We start from the raw sequence: 14,977 nt of genomic DNA, 5'->3' as shown, positions 1-14,977 counted from the left end.
GGCTGATTGACAGAAACTGCAGAGTGAAGACTAAAGTGAAAGATGGAGACAAAGTAATTTACAAAGAATGGAGAGAGACCTTAAAGAGATGACATAGAAGGATTGTAGAGAGGGAGAGACAAGAAGGGGAGAAGAATCATGTTGTAAATCGTCTAAAGTCTCTCATTGGAGCTCGGCCTTCTGGGAGAGGCCGTGTGGAGCACTGTCAGTGTTAGCTTATACCAGTGGCTCCGGGGGGGTTATAGATGCTGAATGTTTCTTCAGACTATTTGAGCTTTTGATATAAGACTACAGCGCATTATCGTCATTAAATTCATGATTCTTGTGTTTTATTCGTCAGCAGTTGCCATTATTTTCCAACCAAAAGAAATACTTGTCGATAGAAAGAGGTTAAACTAATATTTATTTAAATAAAAATCTTTGATATTTAGAATTTCAGTAAGAATTTGTTTCATTTGCAAAATGTGCTACTTTTTGTCAAGTGTCAATTGAATATAAATGTACTTATTTACAGGGAGATAGTGGTTAGCAATACCATTACAAATGTAAAATGAGATGAGAAATACTTTATTCTTTAAGTAAGGTATTTAGGAGTTGGGACTTGTGCCCTCGAGAGAAGTTACACAACTGATTCATATTTCCGTCACATGAAACATTGTTTTGTGTTTTAACCTTGAGTGAGTGCATGAACAAAGTAACCTTTTTAATATGCCTGGTCATCCTTGTCTTCTGTTCCACCCTTGAATCACACTGATGTGGCTTTTAAGACGAGTTAGCTCACTATCATCAACAGGTCAAATCACAGAAAACAACTGCTACCAATCCATCATGAATACAATTATTTAAATCTTGGACATGTATCATTAGATATCGAAATCATCAGTCATTTTTATTTATTATAATACAAAAGACATGTCATTATTAAGGCTCGACAGTTACCTTGCTGTATATTCTATGAAACATAATCGAAGTCTGCTGTCCTACTCCTGGGTTTTTATGCTATTTGCGGTTCATAATGGTCTGATTAAACTCAACACCTCAAAGCCTACATCTGTCTCTTTGTGTGGTTACATGTAAAACACAGCTAGTGTTGTTGAGGGAGGCGAGAGACTTCCTTATTCCCTTAACCCACCCAGATTTCCCAGATGGTGCAGGGTTTGAACTGGCAACCTTCCAGGCTTAAGCTTGCTTCCTTAACCTCAAGGCCTCCACCACATCACTGCTCCTCCTGCACAATTCAAGAAGTCACCTTATTGTATACATGAAGGGGAAAGGTGTCTCTATCTGCCAGGACACTGTAGGCCTACATGTATATGGTTATTCTTCGATGTCAATATATCATGATCAAACTGTTACACATAGTATCCATGTTGATCCCAGTCTAGTCAGGTAATGGTTTTTTGTTGGTCATTTGGATGGGACAAAAGCAGATCTACCTGAAAGACTGAAACTCTACAGCTTAGCTTTGTTATGATATCTCTTATATTATCATGGGGAAAATAGAAAACCTTGCCATACACAAGTAGCCTGTTCTCCCTTTCTGTGTTTCAATTAGGAATGGAAAATGTTACTCGTTTAAACATAATTATCATGACTGTTGACAGCAAAACTCTAGTCATTTGAAATAAAATTGATGCCATTAGTTTTCTTTGGAGAAACACATAATCAGTATGTGAATCTGTGGCCTCTCTGGCAACTTCACTAATGATTTCCTTTTTTTCAGCTTTCTTTTCTTCTTTGGTTAGTAACCAAAATGAATATTTTTCGAGTTATTGCTCGCTAATCTGCTCGCTTTTTTTGACATGTGGTAGATGATTACTTTACAAAACTCTTTTGGAAAACATTGTTAAAGACTGAAACTCTTTGTAGCAGAGTTGGAACACTTCTCTTACTCGACCATTACATCATATATCTAAACTAAAGTAGGAGGAGGGCAATATTCACAATTTTGATGAATGTGTTTGAGAGCGGTATGTTGTAATGTCGTATACAAGAATGTTATTTTATTTCCTAATTGTTACGGCTTGATCATATTTCATGGTCTAATGTATTGTGATGACAGTGCCTGTGGTTTGGATAATGGATGTGAGCAGGAGTCCCAAGAGCTATTCCCAGGGACATGAATGAAAGAAGAATGATGTTTGAGATTCTTCTCATTGTAAATTCATAAAATGTACATCTTTGCACGTACTGTATGCATACACATTTGAACTATATATTCATAACACAATGTTAGATACTGCGGCAGGGTAAAACAAGCCTCAAGTGAATTCCTGCGATACATTTAAAGAAAAGTACAAATAATGGAACAGAGCCAGTGGATTTTTGTTCTTTGGGTCAATTAGGTCATTCAGCACTATGATACATAACTGTGATACATAAAGATAACCCCTTGGTGGAAAAGTTGTTTGAGTTAACGTTCGGAAATGTTAATAATAATTGGGCCTCGGGGCCCTAAACACAAAACCTCTGTCCCCTTTCATTTGCAGAAGAGTCGGAGGTCATGAAAACCCCAAAAAGTAATTAGTAAATCAATCCTTACACAAACAGGGAGCCAATGTAAAGAAGCTTGAACAGGTGCTTGGTTGTAGTTAAAACCCCGACATAACCAAATGTCAGCATGTGACTTTTCTCAAGTGAGTACCTTTTGTGCAAATGTTAAGAGTTTCTGCGATAGCCATTGTTCACATTGGCAAATATATATACTACTGTTTCCAAAGTTTCACAGAGGGCATTAGGTGACCAGATTTTATGTGTGTCTGCACATTTAGCATACAAAGTATGTTAAAGTGGAAGCGGGGGGTTTTAACTGACCAAACAGGCCCTCTTCATCCCACAATGCAATGTGCCTGAGGTGAGAGGGGGCTGAGAAAGTTCCCTTAGATTTACTGGGTAATCCCTTGATAAATAAACTGGGAAGACAAGACCACCGCTGCTATCTGTAAGCCAATACTCCCCTAGAGGAGGGATGGCCCTGGGCTTGGCTAGCTCTAAGCTGATGATATGTGCACAGATACACACACATACACACATACAGATACACACGTTGAGCCAAATACGTTAAAAAATATCCTGGCACAGACATTTGTAAGAAAAAAATACATGATTTAGTTTCAGTGTAATAAAATCTATTCCGTTAATATGCAAACCAGTTTCATGGCTAGCTCGAATACACATAGAATACATGCTTTGTATTTCCCTAAAGTCCACCCATGGATGACATGCATCCCACAAATCTGCCCCCTCCATCCGACTCTGTCCTCAGGCAATCACATGAGGAATGCTCCACAAAATAGCTGACATTGTGAAGGTATAACAAGGACAAACAGGTGTTCCCGCACACATACACGTAGGAAACCAAGTACTCATGCTGTGCCCACATGGGATTTTCATTCTCACGCCATCATCAGGTCAGGAGGTAATTGATTTATGGTCGTGTTCTAGCATCTGTTCTGATATCTGTTCTGATATTTTTCAACCTATCGTCTGATTGGACCTCAGGATGATGTGGTCGTGAAATCCGACCTATAAGAGCATGTCTCTATTTCTCAAGAGGATGCTGTTTGTTTTCCCTAGGATGACTTTGTGTTCTGTTTACACTGTTGTTTGCTTAGTTAGACATACGAAGGAGTTCTCAGTGTTTTTATTTTGAAATGCCGGCCTGTATCGGCACACCAGAGCAATGATAACCAAGAGGTCTGACTTTGTGTTTTTTCCATGTGCTTAAAATAATAAATTACAACTTTTGGAAGGACCGTGACTGTCCATCAGTTGAAATAATTAAACATTTAAACCCTATAATTAGATTTCCCTGCGCTTTTAAGCTATTTTAATTTTCCTATAACAAAGCCCCAATTTATTTGTTATGATGTATGATTTTTGTTATACAAACTGTATTGTGATGATGCTCTTAGATTTGCTAAAATGCTTTTAGCAGCACATATTCTGGCTAAAGAATCAATTAGAATGAGAAAGAGTATAGAAAAATACAAATCAGTTGAAAACACAATTTCCTGAGAAACAAAAGACTATTGTTACTGACTAGTGTTGGTTTTTCTCCGCCTGCCACTTCATCATTTTCCATAAAAGCAAACACAAACGTTCCTTCACATGCAAAGCTCTGCAGACCTCCCAAATGTTGTAGACTGGACATGACCTCATGGGACCGCATGTCCCCTGAAATATGTGTTTTGGATCTCTGGAATTTAGTGTATAGAAATGTATTCTCTGCTGTATAGGGAAGAGCCATAGGTACACTTCAATCTGCCATATCGGCTAAGTACTTACACATTGAGTTTATACACAGGTTTAAGCATGTTTGTGTGAAATAAATTGGCCTTGACATTTATAGCTTTGGAATGAACAGTGTTTTACTGAGTCATTTTATTTAGATGCTCAAGCATTAGTGTACTTGCCGATGTTGATAATGATGAACAGAGCAATGTTAAAAGCTTTGGCTTAATCAACAAAGTATGAACTTTTATGTAAATGTTTTCCATTAGCCTCCCTCGGATACTTTGATTAAGCAAACCTAGTTTCATAACATAATGCCTATTTACAGGTTTGAAGTGTTCCAATAAATGTCTGAATGCGTAATGTTGTGCAGACGGTATGCAAATAAATGTTTACGCGTGGCTGTCTGCAGAAGCATGCAAAGGACATTTGGCTTACTATGTTGATAGGACTTCGTGGCCAAAACAGTTGCTGTCTTCTATCTGTTCTCACTGCCATAATGTAATGTGTGTGTGGCATGTGTATATGTGACTATGTGCATGTGTGGCTGTGAACTCCTCTCCCACGTGTGAGCATGTTTTATTGGTCTGGAGGGAGTTAAGGTTAATGCAATAAAACAACCTTCCCTGTGCCTTACGTCTGCCTTTAGAGAGGATTTAAGACCAGAGTGGAGTTAGAAAAAGTTGAGAGAAAGGCTAGAGGGAAGAAAGCAAACTGTGCAATGAAGATTACAAATGTTCAGGTGGTTAGGTATGCTCGAAAGTATCTTTTGGGTTCCTGAGCAAATGACAATCCCAGTGCCTAGGACAACTGTTGTGTGGAAAAATTCATTTAAAGTCCATTTATAAGGCATATGAGATGACTGACTTGCCTAACCCTGCAGGGTAAGTGTATTTCTAGCAGTCTGGCAAGACACTTTCTGTGACTGTTAACACATATTACAGCTGCTTCCAGAATTACTTATCTAAACTCTTCCCAACATGTGGACACAGACCCCTTCAAACAACCATTTAAACACAGATGCTTTCCAGTTACTTCCCAGATGAGGTTTATGTATTTGTTTGTGCATTCCATTGTTTTAGACCCCTGCCAGGCCGCTCTGAACACTTGCAGTATGAGTCAAGTTTGTGCTATTGCTTCGATGTTTTGCTAGGACAGATGTCCAGATATCAGTGTGATTATTATCCTCAGTAAATAAATGTTTAAGAGATTAGTATAGACTGTATGAACCCATGCAGATAGATACAATGTCTAATCATTTGTTTATTGCTACTCTAGTTTACCCTCAAAACAACAATTGAGATTTCAAAAGATTTAGCCCTAATTCATATGAATGGTAACTAAGATACAGAATAAACAAACCAACTGCCATCAATCTGTTCTGGGGAAAGTATTGGTGTACTACTGTGCTTATTTATGTTCATGCAAACATCACTACAAATGAGGTTAAACTTTATTGGTCTCGCTGCTTCTTTATGTAAGGCTTCATTTTCTCAATCGGTGATGAATACGTTTTGCTGCTGAATACGTTTTGCTGCTGAATATTTCTGAGCCCTTAGATAGTGGCTCAGCATACGGTAAATACACTGGTCACTGTACTCCGTCCAATGTGCAAGAGCCATTACACTCTGTCTCTCTGGCTAATTGAGGATCACTTAATAACACTGGCCAGAAGCTTTTAAGCCAATGAGATTTCATTGATTGTACCTCTTGGTTTGAAGCACACGCCCCTTCATTCTCCTGATCCTGCTGTCCCTGCTGCTGGCTTTAATAGCCCAATGGAGATGCTCGCCATCGCTGCCAACTGTGCGCACATGCATTCACCTCTATTAGGTAGTGGAATGTTCTACAATTACTGTCAGCCTGCTGGCAGTAACTCACTCATCACACCATATCCTTTCATCACGTCCCTCTTTTCACTCCCACCGTTTTCCCATGTTCACTGCTCTATATTTCGTTCACCTCTCTTCACCCTGCTATCATTGAACTGAAATGAAGCGATCCCTCATTTCAGATTGATGCCATCACCCTGAGAAAAACAAAACATATTCACTTTGAATACTTTAGTTTAGTTTAAATATGCTTTTAACTGTGCAGGTGTCATTTGGTGGTTTATTGAACTCACCCTGCAGCCCCACCCACCCATGCTGTTTTATGTTTTCCTGGCCTAACAGGTGTGTGTCTGTTTCCTCTATCCTCCCCACAGGTGGACAAGGTGTGTGGCCTGTCTACTGGAGCACCCACAAGCATGCAGCCTACTAGCCCTGAGGTCACAACCTCTTCTGTGACCTCAACTTCTCTTCCTCCGTCTGCCGCCCCCTCCCAATCCTTACCAGAGCAGTGGCAGTCGCAGTTAGCCCACTTGAGGAGGTAAGACCAATAAATAAACTGAACTGTGGTTTAATCAGTCAGTTTAAGATTGCCTGCGTTGAAAATATTTCTCTTGTTCTGGCAAAAATTCAGCTTTTTCATTGGAAATTAGTTACACGGTGGACTAGATGTAAATGTAAATGAAATGGTCAGGTCTGTATGATATTGCCTGAAGGGTTGGCCGAGGTCTATTCCCAGCTGCCATCACTTCTCTATTACTTCATATGGTTAGTTGGACACAACACAAACAGCCGTAGTATGTAAATGCAGTGCCTGGCACTAAAGTCTGTGCCCTCCACCTGGCCTCTGAGGCAACCATCCCATGCCCACAGCAGCTGGCAGTGATGTGCCAGCAGAGGGGGAGTGTGGGTAAGATTAATCTTGACGGACCAGCAGTTTCCTGTTTACCCAGACGGCCATACCACCAACCCTGCTCACCAGGTGTGCTCAGCGTGAATAGCACCACAGACGGAAACACACAGACGTGCAGCGTTGTCTGCCTGACCTTGTCCCAAACCATGAATCACTGCTCTGATGCCAGCCGAGCTGACAGGTCTGGCCTGGCACTGCCACCGCCATTCATGGCAACACAATCCACCTCCCCGCCTGCTGCCAACCCTGACCAAGGCACATGTGAGCGCTGACCACTTCAGAGACATGGCAGCACCCACTGCAGTACAGGGAGAACAGTCTTCTGCTGAAAAATATGAAACGTGATACAGAAAAGCAACATTTATGTTTCGTTTTAATAGGAATAATTATGAATGTAGAAGTTCAGCAGAACTTTCTTTGGCTTTCCTGTGAATATTTAACTATTTGCACATGTGCACAGATGTTTGCTTGTGTGTTATTTCTTGTGACTTAACATATACATTGCTATGCATACCAGTATCTGTTTTAATTGTCGGTGTGGTGTGGGGGGAAATGCATATTGATTTATGTGTGGTGTGGTTAGTCTCTGCATGTGCATGGTTAATCTCTTTCTTCCAGGATCAACTGACTATCTTTTCTCCCTCCTCCCTGTGTGTCCTATGTTGTCATCGTTTTGTTCCTTTTTTCTTTCTTCCACGCCCCACCTTTCACATCCATGCATCTTCCTTGCTTGCAACATTCTTCCCTGGACTACAACTCCCATCATTCACAGCTCGTTCCCCCTGAAACCCTCCAAGAACAATAAACATAATCTGAGAACCCTCTCGAGGTAAGCATGAACCCCAGGGACATATTTCTCTCACCCACTCACACACTTTATCCAGCAAAGACTCATATTGTGACTTGTTCACAAACATGTGACACTTTTTTTTTTCAACTTTTCTTTTTATTTACAGTTGATTTTATTTGTCATGTCTTAAAAAAACTGCCATATTCATGTCATTTGCGGTTCTTAGAAGTGATTCCTGTCACTGACTCAGCAAAATAACCTTTCATGACCTCTGCTGTTTTTCCTCTGTCTCATGGGTGGCAACAACGGGTGCCTGATAAAAAATATTATTGCATTGTTTTGCTCGGGATGACTGCCTTTATCGATAACATGTGTTAGCAGATCTGATGAAGCAAGCACTTTGCTGCAGAGCATAATTGAGAAAAATGTGCTGACATAGTGAAATGGTCACATTCAAAGCAACTCATTTCTTCCACCATCAATACCTCTCTATATATATCACATGCATCTATTATTGAATGGAATGCAGATACAGAGTATTTGTTGACGATTTGGTACCAAGTAATGAGAAGTGTATCTACAAACCACACCAAAAATGCTAATATCTCACAATTCCTCAATTTTCTCTTTCTAAACCTGGACTATGATATGTAATATTTACTAAAATGATGTACTATCCCAATGTGTCCGTTTTTCCTCAGGGAGTTCTTGATGTACCTGCAGCGCTACAAGTCTTTCTTTGCAGCATTGCCAGAGATGCTGTGTGAAGGAGACAATGTTGTTGACGACTCCACATGCTGGAGCGGAGAAGACGTGGTGGAGAGGTAAGACATAATGTTCAGTCCCTCACCCCCTTCAGTCACTATAAACTTGCAGTTGTTGAAAGCAAAAACTTGACAAATACCTGTGAGACATTCATTCCCTCGTGGAAAATCACATAACTGATACTGAACTTACTGTCACTTAATTGTGTTTGTTTAACTTAAATTGTAACATTTTCAATTACATCCCATTAAGCTAACCCTTATTTGACTTCTACTCCCAAAATCCATTGTCCTTTTTAATGGATTAATTTAGTTGTTTAGACTCATTCTGTTTTGAGAGCATTTTGTTTCTTGTGATTAAGAAATGTTTTGTATCTTGTTATATAACTTTATCACTGCCAGTTGTTGCATACACGTTTTTTGGCTGAACTTTCATTTTCTGTATGTGTCAATGAATGAGGTGCTGGCTTGTATGCCTCCTTTCAAACAGGACATTCAGTTTGACTTAATATTTATTCATTCTAAAACCTTAGTTTGAAAATAATGAGTTTTGAACAAATTTCAGAAAAAGTAACAAACCCTTTGTGTTTTGTTGTGTGCATGTGATCAATGTCAGTATGTGAGTTAGTGTGGCTGGCTGTTGTTAATCAATGTGGCAAATAAGGAAGTAATTAAATCCATCTCCACATTGAGGCCCCTTCTACACGGAGACGAAAACGAACCTTAGTCGATATCAAAAGAGTTTTCCTTCCACACGGAATCAGCTCAAGAAACGTGTCCGTCAAACACGGAATCGGCTCAAGAAACATGTCCGTCAACATGAGACTACTCGACCCGCTGGAAACGCTGTAGTACATATGCCGGGCCTGTAAGTGGCGCTGTAGTTCTGCCACAAAATACACCAAAAGCAGTGAATAAGACCCCCCGAGCATGGTTGCCTGGTTGCCCTTCTCTTTATTCTTCGCAGTGGATTTAGCAACATATAGTTCATGTAGTTCTCCATGTCCACTTGTTGCTGATGGTGGTGGTACAGGAGCTGTAGATTTTGCACTAACATCTGTAGCATGGTCAGTAGCATCTAGAGCACGAAAGCAACCCTGGGATCCGCCATTGTTGTTGTTGTTGTTGGCGAAACAAATTAGCAATGACGCGGGTGACGCGGGGGCGAGCAGCAGAGGTGGGGAGAGGCGGGGCTATAGCGTCATCGTTATCAGGAAATGATCGTATAGGGCAGGGGTCGGCAACCCGCGGCTCTCGAGCATGCGGCTCTTTAAGCACTCTACCCTGGCTCCCTTGAGCTTAGACAAAAATAAGAAGGAAATAAAATACAAATATTTGTAGGACTATTTATATTTTGTTATAAAATGTTTCGTATCTTTAAAAAACGGTTTTAATTAGGTCAACTAAAATATGCGTCATATCCTGCTACGGTCCCGCACCAGTGCCTTTTCTTGCAGGTAAATAACCTGACCCCCGGCTCGATGAGCAAACTATGGATAAAGAAAAGAAAAGAAAAGTTTCGGAGGGACACAGAGGGTTTAATTCTGCGTGGTCAGAGTTATATGCTTTCACAGCAAACGATGCTGGCTTACCGGTATGTTTGATATGTGGAGAGAAGTTGTCAAAGGTGCTGCAGCCTTTACGTATTGGAGGAAAAACACTGAAGAGGAAGACAGCTGACGAACTTCAGTCATAATTCAATCAATCAGGGTGCAGCTATATGTTTTATTTATTTCAAAGTGGGCCCATTTTTAATTATATTCATTTTCTTCAAATGTGCAGAGGACTCCCCAAGTGCTGTGTTGATTTATTAGTAGGCCTGTGTATTTTTTTTAAATTCTCTTTATAATAGTTCTTTGTTTATTATTAGAGGTAGGCCTAAACAGTTTTCTAAAATGTAATAAATAATAAATGCAAAAAAACTGTAGTTTTTGTCTATGATGTAACAATATATACAACTTTATAAGCTATCAAGCTATCAGATATGTTTTGCGGCTCCAGACAAAAACAATTGGTGGAAAAGGGGGCAAAAGGGCTCTTTTGGTCAAAAAGGTTGCAGACCCCTGGTATAGGGTGTACACACGGAGCCGTTTGGCCCTCCAGAGCGTTTCGTCCGCAGATCTATCCTCCTTGGGAGCCGTTATCGTTATCCGCGTTTCTGTGTCGGCCTCGTGTGGACGAACCGTCTATACGATAGAGAACTGTAGCGGATACAACCCGTTTCGTCTCCGTGTGGACGGGGCCTGAGTGAATGCAGGCAGTGCAGATAGTTGGTACGCTCCCCTCTCCTTTGTATTAGAGTCAGTTTAGAGGTAGTTGTTGTTGTTGTACTCCATTATGTTTCTTTCTTTTATTTGTGAGGATTTTATTGTGTGCTGATGTATAGGTGTGGCCCTAGAACCCTTTTCCTGCTTATGGTTTTTTGAGTGTGTGCGTGTGTGTGTGTGTGTGTGTGTGTGTGTGTGTGTGTGTGTGTGTGTGTGTGTGTGTGTGTGTGTGTGTGTGTGTGTGTGTGTGTGTGTGTGTGTTTCTCTCTTTGTGGTTATGTGCTTTCTCAGTCAGCATGAGAAAAATGGAGAATTGATGCAGAATACTGAGCCAATGCAAGTCTGTAACTGATTCCCCATGCTGGATCTGTTTCTTAAATGCTTTAGAAACTCGGTCCACAATTATGACAAGGTTATGCTCTCCTTCTGCGGTAGCCTTAAAGTGGCTCCCATTACCATGGCAACCTCAGCTCTTGGCAATGCCAGTATTGGCCCTGGAAGTAGCAGACTAGAGGTCCGGGGGATGCCTTTTTCCCCCATGATCCACCCTGAGTATTTGTCAGATCCTTTGGCTTGTGTCCGTCTTGCTTGATTAAGCCATACACTATGCTTAATCAAGTACATGGGAAAACGTTAGGCTCATGAACAGATGCCTCTGATTCCAAAAAGACCCTTTTATTTTCCTCAGTGGTTGGCAAAAGCATTTTGTCTGACATTTATATGAATAAGTTGAGCTTTGATTAGCTTTGTAAATGTCCTTCTCTTCTCTCCTCTCCTCTTCTCTTCTCTCCTATTTTTTTCACTTATTTTCGCTTCTTCTTTTCTCTCCTTTTATTCTCTCATCCTCTCTTCATGTTCTGGCTCAGTACTGCCCTTCGCTTTCCCGCTGCAGAGGATCTGCCAGTGACTGAGACATGTTGAGCAGACCACACATTCATCAGGGCCTGTCACAATGTGCCGGCACATAAAGTACCATAGTCAGTCACTGTGTGTGTGCTAGGTCCATGACCTGGGACATATGAGCAAGACAAAACACAGGGTGAGGAGACCATTCAGCACCTATAACACAAGAACTCTACAATAATGTCAAGATACGGCTTCTTTGTTTTTATTTATAGCCAGTTCTTTATTTTGGCCCTCTGTGTTTGTAAGTAAGTGTGTGTCACTTTTACTACCAAGGCTATTGGTTTTGTGCTAACAGTGCTAATGGGTTGTTACGGTGTGTTATCACACACTCCCTGGTGAGAGCCTGGACTTGCTTGCGGTGTCAAGTGTTCTTGGGTTGAATAAGAAAACCGTACCCTACTGAGGCATTTGGCATCACTCATATCCAGCTCAGATCAAGCTGTGGCTATTCAGCAAACCTCTTCCCCTGTATCTGACTCTGTTGGCATGAATTAGAGAGGGACAGGAGGAGGCATGAAAAGGCTTGGCGTTTTGGTACCACGGTGCCCCCTGTGCCTCCCGGTGCCCCTGATGAGGGAAGCATGATGGAGTGATGTGGAGGAGGAGGGCCTTGGCAATATAAAGACCCATTGTGGAGTCAGTGGAGTGGGGCACAGGCCTGCCGTGGGGACCCCTAAAGCCTGGAGGGGGAACAAAGACCCTCCTATGAGGCTGCATGGGAAATACTTGGACATCACTGCCAATACTACAGCCACTGGCCGCACCATGCCTGGGAAAAATGCATGAGAACTGCAAAGGCGGCAAGAGAAGAAGGCTAGAAAATATGAGAAGAGATGAGAAAAGGTGTGTAAAGATGACACCCAAATTAGTGTCGAAAATGCTGTTAGTCGATGTCTTAGTTGGACTTCCTGTTTGGTAGGAACACACAAAGCCTCTGAAGGCCTTTTGGGTTTTCCCCTCTCACAGGAGGACTTAGACAAAAACGGGCACGCACACTCTCATATCACTCCACACAGGATCCATATGCTAGTCAACAGCTGGAGGGCTTATTCATTCAGACACAATCAAACTGTGCTCAGGCAAGAAGACACATTTCCACATGTGTGAACACACACACACACACACACACACACACACACACACACACACACACACACACGCACGCACGCACGCACGCACGCACACACACACACACACACACACACACACACACACACACACACACACACACACACACACACACACACACACACACACACACACACATTTGTATGTTGTAATACTTCAAAGCACATCAAAGGCAACAGGGATAGAAATTCCCTCCCTCTCTTTATTCAGCATCTGATGACAGAGGGGCGAGCGGGGGGCAAGCTGTTGTACGTACAACTAAAAATGCCTGTTGGCATGTGTTCAAACCTCTTTGAACATTTACAGCATCACATGTGTGACAATCTATTCGGGAAGATAAGATCAACCGAAATTACCACACTCTTAAATTAGTCAGTCATGTTATCGCCATTATAGTAGTCTTATCACACAATGAAATACTTAATTGTCATGTTTCTTCACAATAATTATGTTTATAACATCCCTGGTTTGTCTTTTGACACATAGAGATAGTGTGTGCAGGTTATGAAACAATGCTGCAGGGTATAGCCAAAGTTATGGCTTAATTAGGAACTTTATTAGCCTGTTGACTGAAAACACATGAGGAGGTAACTTCAAATAGGGTTTTATTGGACAACAACTTAATGCTAAATTTCTCCCAGACTATGTCTAATCAAGAGGAACTACTAGTGCAACTATGGACAGTTTTCAATTTAAATGAATTCCAAACGGCTTTAAGTGCTCAATTTTGGGCATGAGCTCCATAATCTCTTACAAAACCCGTCTGACCATCACCAATCTGATTCAGGTAATGGTAAACACGATGAATAGATGTTGGCATCATTGTCCTGAAAGAGGAGCGCTCTAGGTGATGCTAACTGAAGAGGAATGGTGACCAGTGATTGCTGTCTGTATTGGATTGCAACAGGATGACTAACTCTAAAGCAAAGCCAGTCTGAGCACTCATGGTAGCCACCTCCATCTATTGTTTTGGTTTTCTTTAATGAGAAGCGGCAAATCAGTTGCATAACAGGGTCACAGGTGGCAAAAGAAAGCCAGGTGGAGTGGAGGCCACAGCTGAAACAAGTGGACCTTAACATTGGCATGTTAACCAATACCTACTCAAATCTGCTGTACCTGTATGTTAATGCTAATGCTGTTTTGCCAATAACAGTTAACTCATCGGGGATCCTGTCTGGCAGGGCTATTCAACTTCATTAGCAAGTGGGCCAAATAGGAAAATCACAGGGGGTTTGTGGGCCACACAATACTTTGTCAAGGAATCACTACAAATAACTCTTGCTTACAGTAGTGTTAATAGATACTAATACATTAAATGAACTAGTCAAGTGCATCCTTTTTTTAACTTTAATTGTATCAACATAAATCATTACAGAAAGCAACCAGTCCATAAAAAAGTAGGAAAGCTTCGGTTACAAGGCTTGACACAAAAGTGCAAAATGTTGCATCTTTAAAACTAAGGAGACATGAGGTTTTTTCCCCAACAGTTCCATGTCCACTAATGTACAAAACAAGATGAATATAATAAAACAGTATTCATCACATTAACAGTAAGTAGCCCTGTTTATAATATCCTCAACACTTCCAAGCATATACGGTGCATTGAAGACAACACAAGTCCATACAATGTAATACTAAATGCAAATAGAACATAGTAAAACAATAGCCATCAGACTCACAATAACATTCATATCTTGGATTTTTTTTTACATTTTTCGAAACAGTAAGTAGGCGTGTTTGAATGACCATAAAATGAATGACCATAAAAACAGATCTGCATATATACCATGCATTATACTTCTGTCATGTTTAGCCTGTTTGAGTCAGTGAGAGAAATTACACTGCCTTGATTTAGCTATTTCAGCATAGTTTGGCTCATAAGTGGTAAGAGCAATCCTGAGACACTCATGCAACTTCTCATTGGTCATGGAGCAACGTGCCCTTGTTTTGATGGCATTCATATGAGAAAAGCTAGACTCACAAGTATAGGTAGATCCAAACATTGTCAGTATAAGCAAGGCCACCTTCCTCATTGTGGAGTACTGATACTGGCTAACATGGTTAGACCAAAAGTCCACTACACCCTCAGACTACAGGAGCTGTTTTAAAGCAAAGGAAGACTGCACATCAACCAGCTCCATCTGAAA

At 41.0% G+C, this 14,977-nt stretch overlaps 1 protein-coding gene across 2 annotated transcripts in view; it reads left to right on the top strand.

Moving 5' to 3' along the window:
• LOC117462493 (glypican-5-like) overlaps positions 1–14,977 on the top strand; it is a 101,521-nt gene that overhangs the window by 31,252 nt on the left and 55,292 nt on the right. The window contains exons 4-6 of one of the 2 annotated variants that reach the window (XM_034104737.2): positions 6,440–6,603; positions 7,748–7,804; positions 8,467–8,589. In XM_034104737.2, the coding sequence (XP_033960628.1) occupies positions 6,440–6,603; positions 7,748–7,804; positions 8,467–8,589 (344 nt within the window). The remainder of the gene's footprint in view (positions 1–6,439; positions 6,604–7,747; positions 7,805–8,466; positions 8,590–14,977) is intronic. The other variant, XM_034104738.2, reaches the window with a different exon arrangement.

This window comes from Pseudochaenichthys georgianus, chromosome 17 (genome assembly GCF_902827115.2).
Source record: "Pseudochaenichthys georgianus chromosome 17, fPseGeo1.2, whole genome shotgun sequence".
NCBI lineage: Eukaryota > Metazoa > Chordata > Actinopteri > Perciformes > Channichthyidae > Pseudochaenichthys > Pseudochaenichthys georgianus.
This window is presented reverse-complemented; position numbering and strand designations above follow the sequence as displayed.